This window comes from Rana temporaria, chromosome 4, assembly GCF_905171775.1.
Source record: "Rana temporaria chromosome 4, aRanTem1.1, whole genome shotgun sequence".
Lineage (NCBI taxonomy): Eukaryota > Metazoa > Chordata > Amphibia > Anura > Ranidae > Rana > Rana temporaria.
The window spans coordinates 108,819,261-108,839,407 of record NC_053492.1 but is presented as its reverse complement, the minus strand read 5'-3'; the positions used below and the strand labels follow the sequence as shown (position 1 = coordinate 108,839,407).

At 40.1% G+C, this 20,147-nt stretch overlaps 1 protein-coding gene across 3 annotated transcripts in view; it reads left to right on the top strand.

The window, feature by feature from the left end:
* EPHB1 (EPH receptor B1) overlaps window positions 1–20,147 on the top strand; it is a 419,645-nt gene that overhangs the window by 328,525 nt on the left and 70,973 nt on the right. For all 3 annotated transcript variants that reach the window (XR_005748610.1, XM_040348729.1, XM_040348730.1), the window contains exons 10-12: window positions 9,601–9,723; window positions 11,370–11,617; window positions 17,598–17,813. Coding sequence is in view for 2 of the 3 variants with exons in the window: in XM_040348729.1 (XP_040204663.1) it covers window positions 9,601–9,723; window positions 11,370–11,617; window positions 17,598–17,813 (587 nt within the window). In the remaining variant the exon portion in view is untranslated. The remainder of the gene's footprint in view (window positions 1–9,600; window positions 9,724–11,369; window positions 11,618–17,597; window positions 17,814–20,147) is intronic.

Genomic DNA, 20,147 nt, shown 5'->3' with positions numbered 1-20,147 from the left:
CCTGGACCACATACACCATGACAGGGAACCGCGCAGTCGCAATATATATATCAAGGTTTTTTTTTCAGGGGGAACTTGGGGGAACTCAGTTCCACCACCTCTGGCTCAGACCCTTTGGTGCCTGCTCACCACAATCACTTGTAAACACAGTGACAGCTCTGAACTCTGTGTGTAACCCCCTAACTTCCTAACTCATTAAAAAATAAAAATGTCTAGTCTATTGCTCTCAGCCACACCTTTCTTTTGTTTTTCTGTTCATTAACTTCCTGTTAGGGGTGGTTACTTTCATTCTCCTTAGTTCCACTATATGTAGGAATGTAGCCACCCACTCTTCCTCTCTCCCAAGATGGTCTAAGTACTATGGGATATGTAGTGTGCATAAAGCAGTGGCATGGAAAATAAGGCCATTAAGTAGTGGATTGGTATTGATTATATTTAGACCCTTTCATGAGCAGAGTTATTTTAAGGTTAGATGCCCAGACCAAGTTTATCAGCACCTGTATGCATCAGTTAACTTAACTTTATAACTCATTTTTTGGATTCACAGCAGATCTGAGAACTGGGAACACAAACACAGGTGCACATTCCTAGTTCTCACGTCATGGGGCATTTAACAATTGTATTCAAAGAGTCGTATTGTGCTTACAAAAGGGTTAATGCAGGTTAAACACCTACTGTAGAGGTACTCAGAGTAGTAGTACTATATTACTTTTTGAATTGAATATCATAGACGGCAGTGCTGCCATTAAGTAAAAGCTGGATATTTTGGTACATCCCATGTACAATTTTTTAAGGGAATGTGTTAAATAAATATCAACCACTAACAATTAGCAAGTCAGGGGCTCCAGAGTCGTCTCACTTAAAGTGGCATTAAACCCAAAACCAAAAATGTAACATATTGCAACTGAACAATCGTGGGATGTGGTAGCTGTATCAGTTTTCTTTTCTTTGGCTTTTCCCCTCTGTTTTCATCTGGTGATCTGGCCAGTAAAACTCCTCCTGATTACACAACTCTGGAGAAATGAGCACAGAAGAAACAGCAGACAGCAGCATTATCAGTCAGGAGGAGGGAGTGTTAAATGTATTAGCAGATTTAAAAACAGTAACTAATTGAAGACAAACTCCAGCTAATGCCTTGTACTCACGATCGGAATTTCCGTTGGGATAAGCTCTGATGGATTTTTCCGACGAAATCCCGTTCAAGCTGTCTTGCATACACACTGTCACACCAAATTCTGACCGCCAAGAACGCGGTGACGTACAACACTACGACGAGCCGAGAAAAATTAAGTTCAATGCTTCTGAGCATGCGTCGACTTGATTCTGAGCATGCATGTTTTTTTCCAGACGAACGGAATTTCCGATAGAAAAAAAAGAGAGCATGTTCTCTTTCTAAGTCCGTCGGAATTTCGGAAGGAAAAACTCTGATGGGGCACACACACGGTCGGAATATCCGATGAAAAAATTCTGTCTGTTTTCATCGGAAATTCTGATCGTGTGTACGCGGCATAACACTTTATAATCAGTTAGAGCAAACCGTTTTTTCCTTTTGGGATAAAGGTTTTCATAATAAAAGTTGACCATTGAAAGCACCTCTGCCAGTGTTAAGTGATTTGTCTCATCCATGTAAACTGATACATTCTGCTGGGGATTTTTTCAGCTTTTATAAAACAACAGACTCGCTGGCTGGATTACCAGATGAAAGTAGAAGAAATATAATAATAATAATAAGCTTTATTTGATATAGTGCCTTTAAAGGTAGTTCCTCCAAGCACTTTACAAGGATAACACAAGAAATACACAGTATACTATGAAGGAAAAAAGGGACAATTATGTGAAGACTGTTCTATAGAAAAACGTTTTTAGATTAAATTTTAATGAGTTTAGAGAAGATGACTCTTTGGAAGTGAATTCCAGAGTTTTGGAACATAGCAGGAGAAGGCTCTGTCTTCCAACAACTGTAGGTGAGTAGAGGGGACACACCGATGACCAGAATTTGATAAGCAGATGTTACGAGGGGTGGAGTAAGTTGATAAAAGTTCAAAGAGATAATGGGGTGCCAAGCCATGAAGAGACTTATGCTTTGTACACACGATCGGAATGTTCGATTGAAAAAGTCAGACAGACTTTTTCTATCGGATATTCCGATCGTGTGTAGCCCCATCAGAGTTTTTTCATTGAATATTCTGATTGAATTCCATCGGAGTTTAGATATAGAACAAGTTCTATTTTTCTCAGATGGAATTCCGTCGGATTTCCGAAGTGATTTGGCCGGGCAAAAGCCAGATCGCGTGTACGCGGCATAATAGGTGAGCAAGGGGATATTAAAGTCTATGTGAATCCTGAGGGGTAGCCAGTGCAGAAAGAGAAATAAAACCTAAAAGGGAAACAAATGTAGTCATCACATCGAAGATTTGGTAAGCTGCAATATAATAAATGTTTGCTTTTGGGTTTAATACCACTTTATTTATCTACTTATTTTCATTTCTTTACCTCTGTTCCACATGAAAGGGTAATATTTGACCCCTTGCTGTTTAACACTCTGCAGAGCACACTCAGCAAAGGGAGCCACCCACCCGTTTCCTATATAAGCAGTATCAATTGGAGAGAGACAGACCACAAGTGAGCAGCTACTGCTGACGGTTCATGTATAATGAAAAGATCAGTTTAGAAACATAAAACAGTCATAAATAAATGTAAATAAAATCTGACAAAAATTATTCAAGTTTTCATTTAAAGTTCATAATTTCCTATACTGCTACTTTTTTTTTTTTTTTTGTATTTATTTTTCAGAGAAAAGGTCGTAGTTTTTTCAGAGAATAAGACAATAATGCCTTTATATAAAGCTGTTTTTCCAGCATGTTTTTTTTTTTTTTTTTTTTGTCGGTGTGTTGTCTTTGTTACCTGCCTCCTCCCCCCCATATTCCTGTTTCCTGTGTTATCAGGTCAGGCTCCCATTGCACATCACTCAGAGGCTGCAGCTGCCAGCTCTCGCCTGTACTATGGCTTCCAATCACAGGCACTTGTCACATGTGATGAATCTTGATTTCTTGCTAGAGTTGTCCCTTCATTTATCTGCTAATAGGTTTCTTTTGACAAAGTAAATAATAGCCAGGCTGCAGGTTCCAGCCTGCACCACACTGCGTGTCCCCAATCTGTCAGTCTTAGCGCTGAGCATGGCCCACATTCTTCCACCAGACTGGCTAAGGAGCATACTGTTACATGAGAAAAGCTAACAGGATGTGGGCTGGTAAGCAGCTTTTTTACCATGAAGATGTAACTATTATAAGCAGTGGGATAATATACTTATTGCCCACAATACTTTTTGTCCTAAATAATTTTTGTACTTTAGAAAATGAATTGAAACTTGTCAATAGTAAAGCACCAGTCTCTCAAACAACACAAATATTGTATTCCAAAATATATGTATATGAACACAGAGACACCCTGGCAATTGATATATCTAAACTAAAAAAAAGATAAGAAAAAAAGAATGTAATATATGGCAGCTTACCAAGGTGTGGTGCCTGAATTTGTTTTCTTTTTTTCTGGATTTTTTTATCTTTATTTTCACCTGGTGATCCTATTATTAACACACTTCCTGTTCTGGGTAGCTACGCTTACAGGAAGTGACAAGGACACTGTATTTTTGTCTTAGACTGAAAAAGTAAAATGAAGGCAGACACCACATTTAAAGCAGAGTTCCACCCAAAAGTGGAACTTCCACTTTAAGCACTCCTCGCCCCCTGACATGCCACATTTGGCATGTCATTTTTTTGGGGGGGGGGGGTGAGGGGGGTGTACCCTCTTTTTAGTGGGACTTCCTGTCTCACTTCCTCCTTCCATGTGCAGTGTGCGCCCGGTCGTGAAGCCGTAGGCTGTCACGGCCGGGTGCCCACAGTTACAATGACGCCACCGAGGAAATGAGGGGGAGAGGATTTAATCATGGTAAGTGTGCTTCTTGTAGCTGCTGACTTTTAATAAACGAAAACACAGGTGGAACTCCGCTTTAAGAACTAATAAAATGCAATATATTACATTTTTTGTTTTTTGGGTTTAGTTATGTTTTAATCTTGTTGCGCTAATGTGGATTTACATTTAATATGATATTTGTTTGTATTTTCACTTGTTTGATTTATAATATTTTTTTAAGTGGCAAAACAAAACTGGTTATTTTATATGAAATTTTAATTTATTTAAAGCGCGGGGGAACATAATATGCTTTAATCTTGTCCTTATTTCTACCTGGAGTTTAGCTTTATGCAGTGTTTTTCATGAAAAAGTTTAAACTAGGTTCATACTTGCTAATGTTCTAGTGATCCGCAGTGGATCATTTTTTTAGAATGCAGTTAAGCAGCCGCTGTCAGGGTGTATTGGGTGTTTTTACTCAGCAGCCAATCAGTGGGGGTTGATCGCCTCGCTGTGCATGCTGGGGCAGAGTACTTAAGGGACAGACGCCATTAGTTCTGGATCGAAGTCGTCCTGTGGCCGATCCTGGCTGTCGTCCCACCACCCCCCCCTGCGTGGCCCTCATGACCGAGGGTGTATGTTCAAGTGTTCCTGGCTCCGGGACCACGTTGGTCCGGGGTTGTGATCTGCTATGTAGGCCTGGTAATCAGGCTGGGTCTACATTTACAGAGTGGTCCTGTGCTGTCTGTCCTGAGGGAGGAAGCCGCCCGATGAAGAACTTGTCTAGGAGAGCACCGAGCACAAGGCTGGTATCTCAGGTGAACTTCATCGAAGGATGCACTATTGCTGAGAGGCTGAGTGATGGTCGCCTGTCAGTTCTGAATTTACCAAGTTTATTGAAGCGAGATCCGGGTGCTTAATCCTGTGTTGAGAAGGATTCTTGACCGAATATATCTCCACCTTTGGGAAGGTCTGTGGCAGAGACTTTGCTCAAGTTTCCGTGTGACTCTCTGGCTGCTAGGCTGGTGAGAGGGGCCTATGCAGGTGCACAATACCCACTCTGGCTAGAGTGGCAATGAAAGCTACATTGCTGGAAGCAGGAGTGTTTCCGAACAAAGTTATACACCTGAACCTACTACCTATTACTCCTTTTCACCTCTTCAACTACTACTTTGATCTTTTACCCCGTTGGGTAATAAAGCACAGAAAAAGAAACCTGACGTGTGGACATTGAAGTTCTTTTTAGCTCTCATCCAGTACCCTAGACGGCGAAGGAATAGAGGTAACATGCCACCCAAAACAAACCAGCCGCTCCTTCGGGGGTAGTGCTACATAAGAAAGCACTGGGCAGTGTAAAACCTTTTAAAAAGGCAAATTTATTAAGCTAAAATCACACTCACCTATGAATTCCGCGTTCGTGCGACGTGGCTCCCAAACAAAATTGACGTCCTATTTTCCCACAAATAGAGCTTTTTTTTGGTGGTATTTTATCACCTCTGTGTTTTTTATTTTTTTGCACTATAAACAAAAATAGTACATTTCCCCGTTCTTCTTTACCGTGACACGATCGCGGGTATGACATCGAGTCAGCGGGACTCACGGTCGGAGTCACAGAGCTTGCGGCGAGCGCGTCCACAATTCCGTTTCTTAAAGGGGACGTATATATACGTCCTTTTGCGCAGCTGTGCCATTCTGCCGACTTATATCGTTGTGCGGCGGTCGTCAAGCGGTTAAAGAAATGCTTCATTTTTAAGCATATTTTGCACAACCCTCCTCTCCAACCTTTATAATCTTGGTGCTCATTTGAATCAACCTTCATTTCTTTGCATCAAAGGCCCATTCGACTCTGACATTTTCATGAGAACTTCCATCATGTATCATCTTATGGAGGATGTCAGGAAGAAGAATTCAATCATACTACTTATTCAATGTCAGAGAGACAGGTGATGTGTTTGGTATAGTTTAAAGACCAAGGATAAACCAATAGTAAAGGGTTAATGGAAAATCTCAGCCAGTAGCGCTCCCGGCAATACGCATTTATTGCTGACAAAAGAGGGCAAGATATATGCAAACACATAAAAAGAAATAATTATCCTTGTGAAAATTATCTTTTGATTATGCATATTTCCATAAACATGCTGAAAGGTTGCATTAGGAAGAAAATAAAGATTTTGCATTATGTAAAGGTTCTTTCAGGCAGGAGAATTAAGTCGCCAGCCTTTTTTAGTGCGCCATTTGGGCACATAAATGCATCACTTATTGCCCAATTTGTTTACAGCTGGCCTCTTAGCTGGAGAGAAGAGCCAGAAATGATGTCTGTCCTTTCCCCAGAAAGCTTCTTGGCTACAGTCAGGGTGAAAATTAATTAACCCGCTAAGATCAGAAAGATTAACCTCCTTTGCAATGTGTTGCTGTCATCTTAGGCTGTGAAAGAACAAATGATCGAGCTGATACGCAAATGCCAATGACTTCCTGGAAGCAGAACAGAGAACTCCAAATTGAATTTTTTTTTTTTCACAAAGTGCATATTATCGACAACACTGAACAGAGAACCTGGGACACAAGGAACAAACCTTCCTTTACCCCAGGACACAGTGATGAAGTAGGAGGATAATGGAATGATGATTTCATTATCAAATGCAGATAAAGCCAGAATGGGGGATTGGTGAGTGATGAGGGATGAGAGAAAAGAACCAAGATTCCTGTAAAGAGAGGAGGAAGAGGAGCAGGAGGGGCTGAGAAAGCGTTGAGAGGTGAGTAAGGTGAGGAGGGGAAGAGACTGATGGCTTTATAGATATACGGGACTCACAAGGTAAGATAAACTGGTGGAGGGGGAGAGGGAGAAGATCTAGTGTCACAGCAATATCAAATCTTCATTTCCTCACATAACGGACAAAGACTGGAGAAGATTTAATCATGTCCTCTGAAAGATTGTCAGATCCACAGAAATCATTTTTTATAGATGAGATAGGAATAGGAACCTGCACAGTCAGAGTTCCTGTAAAAATAAGAAGTATTTGCTGCAATGGAACTGAAGATGTGATAGCATCAAGATATACCAAAAAAATATACACGTACACGCTCATATATATTTCTTTTTTTTTTACTATATGTCAGGAATTGGATAAACTACATAAACCCTTTGTGCACATATTACCAATCTTTCTTTAGATCTTCGTGAGTTTGTACCTGCAATTGTTGTATAGGCATAAAACACGTATTTATATATATATATATATATATATATATATATATATATCCTGCGCCACCCCATCAAAGCATTCTCTGCAGCTATTACTGTATTTGCCGGCGTATAAGACAACCTTTTATGCTTAAAAATTTGGCTCAACAATCGGGGGTCGTCTTATATGCCGGATACAGACTGCGGGCATCCATTTTTTAAAAGCCGCGCCTCCTCCTCGTGCTGTTTAGTGATAGGCTTAGTGATCCGCCTATCACGGACGTCGTCTCGTCCTCAGCCTCGGACGAGAGGACGTCCATGACAGGCTCTGCTGGGAAAATGAGTGTTCCGCCTATCACGGAACATGACGAGGAGGAGGCGCAGTTTTTAAAAAATGGACGTCCGCAGTCTGACTCACTCTGCCAGGCAAAAACGGAATGAAGATTGGCGAATTAAGGTGAGTCAGTGGCACAGTTAGGCAATGGCACAGTTAGGCAATGGCACAGTGAGGCAATGGCACAGTGAGGTGAGGCAATGGCACAGTGAGGTGAGGCAATGACACAGTGAGGTGAGGCAATGGCAGAGTGAGGGGGTCGTCTTATATGGTGAGTATATCCCAAAACCAACATTTTAGCTGGAAAATTAGGGGGTCGTCTTATATGCCCAGTTGTCTTATACGCCGGCAAATACGGTACCTTTTGTACCACAACCCCCTACCTTTAGAATGTAAGCTCTATGAGCTGGGCCCTCCTGTACCCTTTGTCTTAAACTGTACTGTAATTGTGCTGTCCCCTCTATACATTGTAAAGTGCTGCGTAAACTGTTAGCGCTATATAAATCGTGTATAATAATAATATAATAATAGATATATAAATCTATATATATAGATCTTTATATTTGATCTATATATACATAGATCTATATATATAGATCTATTTATATATGTATACAGTATATAAATACTGTATATACAGGTCCAGATTTCCCACAAGGCCAGGGCGACGAGGGGTGGCAGCGGCATGGAGTCCCCCGAGGCCCGGAACATACAGTTAAGGGCGGTAAGTTGCTTTCTAGCAGGACTAAATGTAGTGTGGGGTAATCTGCTCACTCATTAACAAGTGATTGCAGCGATGTCGACGAAATTACTTGTAAAATGTGTGCTGCGGTCCCCCCCACATACCCCTCTCTGTTGGCTCTGTCTTTGGGACTCCCCCCCCCCAATCTGTCTCCTATCCCTCCTGCCGATGTACACAGTGAGAGGGGTGAGCTGTGCTCTTCCCATCTCAGCTGTGACAGGAGTTCTAGCACAGTGCTAGGACTCCTGTTTTAGAGGTGACAGGGTCAATAAAGAGAACCTGTCACCTCCAATTGCTATGACACAGGGAATAATTTTCTCCTGTGTGATAGCAATAAAAAATTATAAGAAATAATAAATTAATTAAAACAATAAAAAAGTAATTAAATAGTAAAGAATAAGAAAAATAATATTACAAATAATAAGAAAATTATACAAAAATAAAAAAAGTAAATGACAAGCTACAAATAATAATAAAAAAAGTGATAAAAAAATAAAGAAACAAAAAGTATTTGAACTAACCGTGCCGCCCCTGCCATTCGTTAGCCATTCTATGTTGATTTTGGGGGAGTGGCAAGGTGGTTCGGTTAGCGGGGAGGGGGTGCATTGCGGAATCTGGCTTTGGGGCGGCAGGGAAAGCAAATCTGGCCCTGGATATATATAGATCTAGATCTAGCTCTAGATCTATATATAGATCTATATCTATATATAGATATAGATCTATATATCTATATCTATATGGTGCTTTCTGGTCTCTGGGGAACTGCATGAATTGCAAAGGACAAATGCCAATACATCAACACACAGGAGCTGCTAAGCACAACAAGAGGCCAAATTTCTTTAGCTACAGAGGTTAGTGAGCACTTGTTATAAAGCCCATTTGTATATATTTACATATATAAATATAAAGTAAGGTTTAAGGGAAGGTTTTTCTTTAAGGTAGAAAAACAGCTATGGCTCTTTCCTTTTTCCAGGAAAATGGTCTTTAATAACCAGTGCAGTCATACTTGTACTTGCTTTAACACTTTTACTATTTCAGGGTTATTCATGGCAGAGTTCATCCCGTGCACCAAATCCTGGTATAATTGTGATATACGCACATTGATTCTTGTATACAGGAAAATTTACATATTATTTATGTACATGGTAAGGTTTCCAGTGTTCCTTGGCTTTAACCGTTTGTCATTAGAAGTCTACACAACTAAAGAAACGTTGTGCAGAGACTCAACAGATCCCCTTCAGAGTCAACAGTAATCATCTTAGTCTAGGACCATTCAGCCTAAGAGGTCTTGGCAGGCAGCCACTGATGCAGTATAATTTATGTTTCTAACTGTGGCAGCTCCCCTATGTAGCAGACAGTGATGGCAAAAACAGGACTGGAGAACTTATTAGCAAAGAGCATCCAACTAACCTATCTGTGTTCTGTTGTTTTCAGGCTCTCCAGGAATGAAGATTTACATTGACCCCTTCACATATGAAGATCCCAACGAAGCTGTGAGGGAATTTGCTAAGGAGATTGATGTCTCCTTTGTGAAGATTGAAGAAGTTATTGGGGCAGGTGGGCATTAGCGTTTACAGAAACATTCAAGAGAACTTCTACAAATACTGCCACTTATGGAAACGCTTACAATGTGTCATGAGGACAAACCTGACCTGCTTGTACTGTAATAGCAGCAATTTTTACAAAAATTTCGAGTACACCAAGGAAAAAACATGGACACGACATCTTTGATTGCCCTGCACTCATATGTGCAAGAGGCACCTGGCACCTTGAAGTAGGGTCTTCATCTTGTCTGATGTCTCACTTTTTAAACATTACTCATGCACACAGCGGTGAAAACGCAGCTTTTTTTTATTTACTGTTCTGATCTGAACGCAAGTTTATTGTCTTCTATGGGCCAATGCACACAGCTGCTTAAGCTTCATCCTTTCAGAAGCTGCTTGTGTCCTTGAGAATTTGCATGTATCCTAGCAATGAAAGGATGCTAGGCATCCTCCTTGCATACTAGCAACAATGCCATGTATGCTGTACACATGTAAATTTAATTCAAACATCATGTTCGTACAGCGCATAGATCACTTTTTTATTTAAGATCTTACTGCTACCGTCTGCTAGCAAGATTCTGCATACTAGTTTTCCCGTGTTTTATCTGGCCCTATGCGTGTACCCATAACATGTTTTATTACCTGTTTAAAATATTTTACAAATAAGCCTTATTAAATTTTAATTCAACAGTTGTTGCTGTCATGACACTTTGTAGATGAAAAATGTTAGACTGTCTAATAAGACATCCCATGTTTCCTTTACCACTTTGACATCTAACCAAAACTCTATACAGGTCCATATCTCCTAGTAGTCAGGAAATGTAATTCATTCATCTGTGTATGTGTAATTTGATGAGACTATTCAAGCTATACACAGAATAGCAGTGAGTTATGCCACGCACACTTTTGCCTGGCCAAATCACATCGGAATTCCAACGGAATTCCACCGGAGAAAAATAGGACATGTTCTATATGTAAACTCCGATGGAATTCATTGGAATTTCCAATGAAAAAACTCAGATGGGGCTACACACGATCAGAATATCCGATGGAAAAAGTCAGTCTCACTTTTTCCATCGGAAATTCAGATCGTGTGTACGCGGCATTAGTCTGGGAAGTTGCCTCAAACCAGCCAGTGTGGCTGTAGTTGGTAAAAATCTGAGTTTTAACAGAAATGCTTTTTTTTTTGTATAGTGGGGAAAGGCCAGAGCCCCCATCATCAATATTTTTCTCCGTGTTCCTGCTGTAAATTTCCAATCACTTCCTGTCCTGTAAAACTATAATCACTGTGGTATTGAAGGGAAATCTCTCCAACAGAGACCCAGATAGCAATAAAAACCTAATTCCCTCCCCCCACCCCACAAAAAAAGTTTTGGATTGACATATTTAATGGAATATGTTTGCACATAGGTATTTTCTTTACAAATGTGAGTGTTCTCAGTTATTAAAAATAAATATATTATTAATACCATTGGAAGAACATCAGATATAAACAAAGTGGATTTAATTAACAGCATGAGAGATCACCATTAAAAATTAAGTAGGATGCCAGAGATCAGAAGGAATTTATAGTTACCCTTCTGATCTCTGGCATCCTGTCTGATCACAGACATCTCTTGTACATGAGTACTTAGTGACCTGCTTGTTTCTGTCCTACAGGAGAGTTTGGAGAGGTGTACAAGGGCCGCCTGAAGCTCCCTGGGAAGAGGGAAATCTATGTTGCTATCAAAACCCTTAAAGCTGGATATTCCGAAAAGCAAAGAAGGGATTTCCTGAGTGAAGCAAGCATTATGGGCCAGTTTGATCATCCCAACATCATCCGACTCGAAGGTGTGGTGACCAAGAGCCGACCTGTAATGATCATTACTGAATTCATGGAAAATGGTGCACTGGATTCGTTCCTACGGGTAAGCCACTCCTCACCCTTCTGTCATATACTTCCTATTTATAGAATTCCTTAATCTAACTCCAGTGAACTGAAATCTGATTAGTTGCTGTAGATTACAGTGCTTTACCCATTATTGCTGTCTAGCCAAGCAAGAGTCTTGTGGGCAAGGCTTACAAAAGCCTCAGTTTTTGACTGTAAAAACTTGGGGGCAATGCATTAATACTGTTGACATCAGTTCTTCTACTGTCTGTGGGTAGTCTTGAATCAACACACAAAGTAAAACCTTTTACTTTGTGCTATAACTTTTGTTAGTAATACTAGTTTGTTTCAAAGCCCCCATGTATGATATATGGGTACCTACTCCTTGGAGCTAACCAACACGTGTTTGAAAAGGGATGGGGCTTCCAAAGAAGTTAAAGAGCCTTCTTAACTCTGAAGATTAATGAAATTAAACCTGAATGCGTGTGGTCCTTTATTCAGGTTTCACATACCGGTAGTTATGTCAGGTCATTTTTGGGGCTGCCCTTTAATAAATGTCAGGGCTAGAAACTTCATTGCATGATGGCTTCACTGGCTGATTTGTAAACTCTGACAAAAGAATAGGAATTAATCTGTTATTTTTCTAATGCGGGTTACAAAATGAAGACCACTAGTTGACTTTCCTACCCTGAAATGAAGTATTACCTAGACCTAAGAAGTGGAAATATACCCTGCATGGCCATATACATAAGCCTCTACAGCAGTGGTTCTCAACCTTCAAGTGCCATGACCCCTTGATAAAATTTCCCAAGTTGTGGGGACCCCTAGCACCCACCCAAGGCAAGACAAGTAATTTGCACCCCTAACCCACAGACATTTAGCGCTCCCTGGGTCCCTTTAATGGCAACTATAATCGCAGGTAGTGTCACTCACTGTGTCTCCGGCTTCACTGTGTTTCCAACTTTGTGGTGTCTCGTAGCAATGACACCTATGCCAAAATCAGGAGATAGGGTCTCCTCTATCCCCTCCTACTTCACATTTCTTACCAGTCAGCTGACCTCTAGTCTTTGCCCCCCAGCCATGCTGCGAACTGAAAGGGCACTTGCGAAGAGGCTGAGTGGGCGGCCACGTGCTCCAGGGATAGCCCTGCTGGGTGGCTGAAAAAAGTCTGGGAGAGTGATGCGGGCTTCAGAAACAGCCCAGGATTCGGTGACCCCTGGCAAATCATCATTTGACCCCCGAGGGGGTCCCGACCCCCAGGTTGAGAACCACTGCTCTACAGTAAAAGAGCTCACAGAAAGTATACATTTTATCCCATTCTGGAATCTTTGATTACTGACAAACTTTTTCTATAATAGGTGCAAAACCCTAATATATGCAGAGCTATGTTTTATTTCATTACATTGACAAGCTACAGTTTCATTTTTTATGGTTTGCATGGGGATTTTTTGCAAAAACAGGCACACGTGTCACCATCTTCTTTTATGAGAATTAGAAGGGGCGTGCATTTTGTTTTTTTTAATAAAAGGTTCTGCTCAGACACACACAGACATATATACATAGTGAACATGCTTGTCCTATATTGATTAATTTGTCTGGAGACACTGCAGTGTGATTGTGAAGATTAAGTACCAGCCAAATGCTGGCTGCAGATGACCTAAAAAAATCTAATTTCAGCCTCCAGATAAAAATAGGGACATTAATTGGAGCCTTGGTTCCTCCTGAAAGTAGGTTATAGGATCCAGTCCTCGGGGGCCTCCTGTGTCTTAGAAGGAGCGTAATACAGAGTAGAGCAGAGCCTGGATAGCAGTGCACCTGTACAGAATACATAGGAGCCTGTATGTGTCAGGGGAGTCTCTCAAACGTATCACCTGCTTTCTACTCACTTGTCAGAATTTTTTGTTTATGTTGTCATGTTTTTCCTCGAGGCAAAGTTTTTTTTTCCCATTACATTCTAAAGAGATTCTGCTGCTGGAATATTTCTGTCTATTGGAGTAAGCGTGAAAGCACACAATGAACATATTAAAATGTGGTAGCTTAGCTGTTAGTACTCAGGCCTAGCTACATTGGGGCTTGGCTTTTGTTACAACCTTGATTCACTCCTAATGAAATGTATAAATCTTTGGGTTGTGTCTAAATGGGGATTCTATTTAAATTGAATCTGTATGTATGCCACCCCCATTTTTTCTATACATTCTGTCTAAATAGAATTTGTATGTATGTCCACCTCCATCTTTTCCATAGATTCTATCTAAATAGAATTTGTATGTGTGCCCACCCCCATCCTTTTCATAGATTTTATTTAAATGGCATTTGTATGTATATCCACCTCCATCTTTTTCATAGAGTCTATCTAAATGGAATTTGTATGTATGCTCAATCCCATCTTTCAATCTACAATTATAGAGAAACAGAGAGGGGTGGGAGTGTAGGGGCAGTTGCTGAAGTGGATCCTATACACCTCCCCACCCAATTGGTTATAATGAACTATCTTGGTACTGATAAACAACAACATCATTTTTATAAAAAATAAGCTATTTATTACATATAAAATGACATACAAAGTTCATTAAAATATCAAACATAGACAGATACTACAGGTTCCCCTGAAAGTTATCTGTTGATGTAGTGTATAGATTGGTCTTTCCTCACTACTACTTCCTCCCCACTAGTTTTGCGGTATTTACACAACTTCCTCAGGAGGAATTATCTATAAAACAAATGATACAATGAGACACAAAACAGGTGTAATAATATTCTACCACTTAAAAAGTGATAATGCAGCTAAAGTTATAATAGGAAGATCTGCTCACCCAACACGTCAAAGCCAATTGCGGGACCAAGCCGCTCGAAAAGGTTCCCCCCTTTGTATTGTATAATCTACAATTATAGTTGGATAATTGACTTTCACCCAGACTGAGCTTAGCTTGTGGGAAAATCTTTATGACATGTGCTCTAATTATAAACATATAGGGGTAGATTTACTAAAAAAAGCTTAATTGAATAAGTGAAGTTAGAAGCCGATTAGCTGCCATGCACAGCTGCACCAGATCTTGCACTCTCCAGTTTTGGAAAATCAACCCCATAATATACAGTACATGCCAAGGCCAATGCTTTTTTGTGCCGTTGGTATTCACATTGCCATGAGTTGATATATATCATGCATTCTCCTTTCAATCTGTTTAGATGTGGTTTAGAAGTCATATAGTTATGGTAACTATAGTTATGGTATGGTCACTGCAGCAAAGTGGACCCCTGAAACCACTGCAGAATTGATGTATCACTGAGGAAGGCATCGGGAGGTTGGTTATCCCTCTTTGTGATGTGAGATGGTGTCAGTGGGGGATTTACAGGAAAGCCTGCCATATTGGAAGCTAATCTAACATCTTGGACTGTCTGGGAAAAAGCAGTTAATTTCCTACCAACCCACTTCACCAGTTAATCACATTCGAATAGGCCTGACAATAGACCACCCTGCCCCTCCTGGACGACATAAAAAGTATCTGCAGCTGAATGAATTATGACTGCATCTGCCCAACAGTTAGGTTGGCTGACTACTTTAGGCATGTGTATGTGGCTAAAACAGAGCATGTCCTATCCTAGACCACTTATCTTTTCCATGTATGCTTGGTTAAATAAATGTAGCATTAGTTGCCTGTATCTGGCTAATTCACACTGGTAATTAGAGATGCAGCAAAATTCCAAGTCATTCAGATGTTTAAAAATACATTTTTGTGCCATTCTGCAAAAACATTAACCGGAAAATTGTTGTTTGAGGCACATTCATTTACACAGTTGTACCTCTTTTTGTGACAGAGGGCATAGTAGGAAAGCATAGATACATTTTATTCCCAATCCAGATCATTACAGCTTTACATTCATTCTGACATCCAGGCAAATGGCTAAGTACACAGATAAAATACATATAAGAGAGCTGTTTTACCTGAAAAGGGATTTATATTTCTGTACATCTAGTTCTGTCTAGCATGGAAGGAGACATGGTTTTTAACTGCTGTAGTTAAATAACATGTATGCCCTGTACACACGATCGGTCCATCTGATGAAAACAGACTGATGGATTTTTTCATCAGTTATCTGATGAAGCTGACTGATGATCAGTCGTGCCTACACACCATCGGTTAAAAAAACGATCGTGTCAGAACGCCATCACGTAAACCACATACGACGGCACTATTAAGGGGAAGTTCAAATCCAATGGTGCCACCCTTGGGGCTGCTTTAGCTGATTTCGTGTTAGTAAAAGACAATTCACGCTTTTCTGTCTGTTACAGCGTGATGAATGTGCCATCTCCATAACGAACGCTAGTTTTACCAGAACGAGCGCTCCCGTCCCCTAATTTACTCTGAGCATGCATGGATTTTTAACCGATGGACGTGCCTACAGACGATCGTTTTTTTAAAACAAGTTCCTAGTTTTTTAACCGATAGTTAAAAAAACAATGGGGCCCACACACGATCGGTTAATCTGATGAAAACGGTCCATCAGACCATTTTCATCAGACAAACCGATCGTATGTACGTGGCATTAGAGGTCTTGTCCCTTCCCCAGCCTTTTAGCGGATAGTAAAAAGAAGACTGATGAGTTCATCTCTCTGTCACTCACCTCTCTCCTAATGACTTGTGCTGCAGTGCCCCTAATGCCGCGTACACACGATCATTTTTCGGCATGTTAAAAACAACGTTTTTCAGCATGTAGAAAATGCTGAAATTAAAACTACGTTGCCCACACACGGTGATGTACAACACGTATGACTGCACTATAAAGGGGAGGTTCCATTTGGATGACGTCACCCTTTAGCTGATTCCGTGTTAGTAAAAGACGATTTGCGCTTTTCTGTCTGTTACAGCGTGATGAATGTGCTTACTCCATTATGAACGGTAGTTTTACCAGAATGAGCGCTCCCATCTCATAACTTGCTTCTGAGCATGCGCTGGTTTTTAACGTTGTTTTAGCCCACACACGCTCATTTTTTACAACCCGAAAAACGACATTGTTTAAAACGTCGTTAAAAAATGCAGCATGTTCGAATTATTTTTTTGTCGTTTTTCAGAACCCCGAAAAATGATGTGAAGCCCACACACAATCATTTTAAATTACATTTTTTTAAAACGTCGTTTTTTACATGCTGAAAAATGATTGTGTGTACGCGGCATTACACTGTAGCATAAGTCATTCGCGCCTTGTGCTGTTTCTCACTCCCCCAGTCTGAGCTCTGCCATACAGGGGATTGCAAAATGCTGATAGAAAATCACATTCGGGTACTTACACTGCTTGTATTCAAAAAAATGTTTATGGATGTATTGGTAAATACAGAGCTGCATTAATTTGTGTCTTCTATATATATGTTTGAAGTTAAGCTTTAGTAATTAAAAAAAGAGTGTTGGGGGGGATGCGCCTTGCAGCGTTCTTTTTCACATTTTTCTTTGATCTATACATTGAGGCCAGCGTGTTTATGTAATACATTCTTGAATATGCTATACCACCCTCTGTCTCCCATCTGTTTTTCTACAAAAACATAGGAGAGCGTCAGAGAACAGAGCAGTTGCATCCATGGTCTTACTGAGCTATATAATATTTTTTTTACTAATGATCTGCATTATCACTTTACATTCTGCATCATTCATATTAGTGCCCACCTTGTCCTGGCTCTCCCTTTTGTCCCCCAGCGAACAGAGTGAGCACGGCTTATTACATTTTGTGCACAGCTGTACCATTGGAGCTTCTGTGTGCTTAGCCTGTTTATTAGCTGAATGTACGGAATATAAAGTCCTTGTTGAGGTATTACCTTTCTTTCTGCACCATAAAACACCAAGGATTTTCAGCCCTGGGTTTACAGAACTTTTATATAGGGTAGATTAAGTTGTTTTATTCATAATAAATATAATTATACTGTTCCAGTAAAACATTTTGTATTTTATTAACAAACAAGTTTAAGTTGTACATTTAATGATAATTATTCAAAGTAGACTCTTAATTCATTTTTTTTTTATTCTGTTTAGCAAAATGATGGGCAGTTTACAGTGATCCAGCTGGTGGGAATGCTCCGAGGTATTGCAGCTGGCATGAAGTATCTATCGGAAATGAATTATGTTCACAGAGACCTGGCAGCCAGGAACATCCTGGTGAATAGCAACCTGGTGTGCAAGGTGTCTGACTTTGGGCTGTCTCGCTATCTGCAGGATGATACATCAGATCCAACATACACCAGCTCCTTGGTAAGATCATTTGTGCTTATAAAGAACATTGATGGGGGTTATTTAAAGGGTCAGTCCTCCCAAAATGAATACTTCTGATTTCTGATTTTGAAAGATGCTGTAGAGTTAAACCATCCAATGATTTCTTGTAGCTCTTGGGAATCCATTGGCAGGTCTCCTTGATTAAATGCTTAAAGTAGAACTATGGAAAAAACGTTTTATTTATTTATTTTGAATAGCGTAAGGGAGGGTTATTATCCCTGTTGGTTTATTATTTGCAATCTGTGCCCCATTGAGGGATTTACTTTCACTTCCTGTCCCATAGACAAACAGGAAGTGAGAGGAAATTCCTGAAAATGAGGGAAATCCCTTGGTAACCCCCAGGCCACCAGAACTACTGTAGTGTCTTCTTTGGAGGATTTCCCTTATACAGTAAAACCTTGGTTTGAGAGTAACTTGGTTTGAGAGTGTTTTGCAAGACAAGCAGAATGTTTTAATACATTTTGCCTTGATATACAAGTGATGTCTTGATATGAGAGTAGCATCATGTCACAACTGATTATAAAAAAGAGAGGAGCCTATAAGTGTAGCAATATGGTTACATTTAATGAAGTTACAACATTTAGCAACTTATCGCTACACTTAGAGGTGCCTCTTCTCTTCTATACCCTGTAAAAAAATGCTTTGATATACAAGTGCTTTGGATTACAAGCATGTTTCTGGAACGAATTATGCTCGCAGTCCAAGGTTTTACTGTATTACTTTTCTGGGAACAACCCAAGATTTTGGGGCTTTCTTTTACTTTCACTTTCAATGCTAGTGGTAATCAAGACAAATAGAGAGGATGAATCCTCCTAATGCGGGCTCAGACAACAGTAAGGCCTCATTTCCACTGGCGTTTTTACAGCCACGTTTCTGAGCGTTTTTTACAGCTTAAAAACGCCTGTCCATATTATTCTATGGCTTCATTCCCACATAGGCGTTTTTGAGCTGCAAGTGGCATAGACGTTTTTGAGCTGTAAAAAAAACGCGGGACCAGGGCGTTCTGAAGCTCCAGAGTAGAGCTGTAAAAACGCCAGACGTTAAAAAACGCTCAAAAGCGCTCAAAAACGCGCAAAAACGCTCAAAAACGCTCAAAAACGCGACCGCGGCATTTTTAAAGCTGCAGCTCACAAAAAAAAAATTTTTTTTTTTTTTTTTTTTTTTACAAAATAAACATGGACAGGCGTTTTTAAGCTGTAAAAAAGCCTAACAACAGTGGCTGTAAAAACGCCAGTGGAAATGAAGCCTAAAACCTAACAGGTGTTCTAATCCATCTCCACTCTCTCCAAAACTTAAGAAACAATTTATCTTTAGTAATACTTTACAGATAAACTTGGCAAATTCAGATATTTTCTAAAATGGGCCAGATTACTATGGGTTAGGTCCAATGAGGTGCTTGCCTCCCTATAAGTTACAATTTACTTACTGAGTGCCTGGAGCATTACTATACTTCAGCCTGCCTCTCTCATCCTCCTGCCCAGTCGCAGAATGCTTTGTATTATGTGAACACATTCACAAAATGCAAAGAATTCTGTGAATGTACAGAGGAGGGGAGAGACAGCGTAGGCAGATCTGCAGCTGTGTGAGAAAGCAGTGTTTCACCTGTGGGAACCCCTGGGAGTATTTGGATAGCTGTAGAACTGTAATTTATAAATAAAGGAGATAAGTCCACAAGATACCATGCACCTCATTGGACTTAACCCATAGGAGGCCAGCACAAATTAGAAAGTGTCTGAATTCCTGGATTTCAGGTTTAAAGTGTACGTGAAGGCAAAACTTTAGATAATTTATGTGTTTTCTTTTTTTTTTTTTTGTCCCACTGACTGTATTTGTCCCCGTTTTCATGTCCCATAGACACCACAACCACAGGAAGTGAAAGGAAAACTTTAAATAGTGAGGAGGATTCTCTCCTCTCCTCTCCTAGACTGTTGACAAGTGTCCCCAGTAGAAGACTTCCTCTCTGTTCCTGTTCATATAACAACTCAAATTGTTTATTTTCCTTCGCTTTCTTTCTTCCTATCGTGTACCTCCCTAGTGGGGACATAATAGTAAGAACAGGGCAGGTGATTCTAACTTCTCATCACTCTATCCAAAAAATGTAAATAAAAGGTTTAATTTTTAGACACACTTTAAAAAGACTCTGTCGCCAACTTAAAAATTCCAATTGAAAACTCAGAAAAAAATCAAGTATTTTAGGTGCTTACTTGCTTGCAAAGTTTTTCTTTCCATAAATTTGTTTTTATTGATTTGCAGCGTGACTTGCTATAAAAACTAAACTACTCCAGGAAGATCCGATACCTTCTTTGCACATCA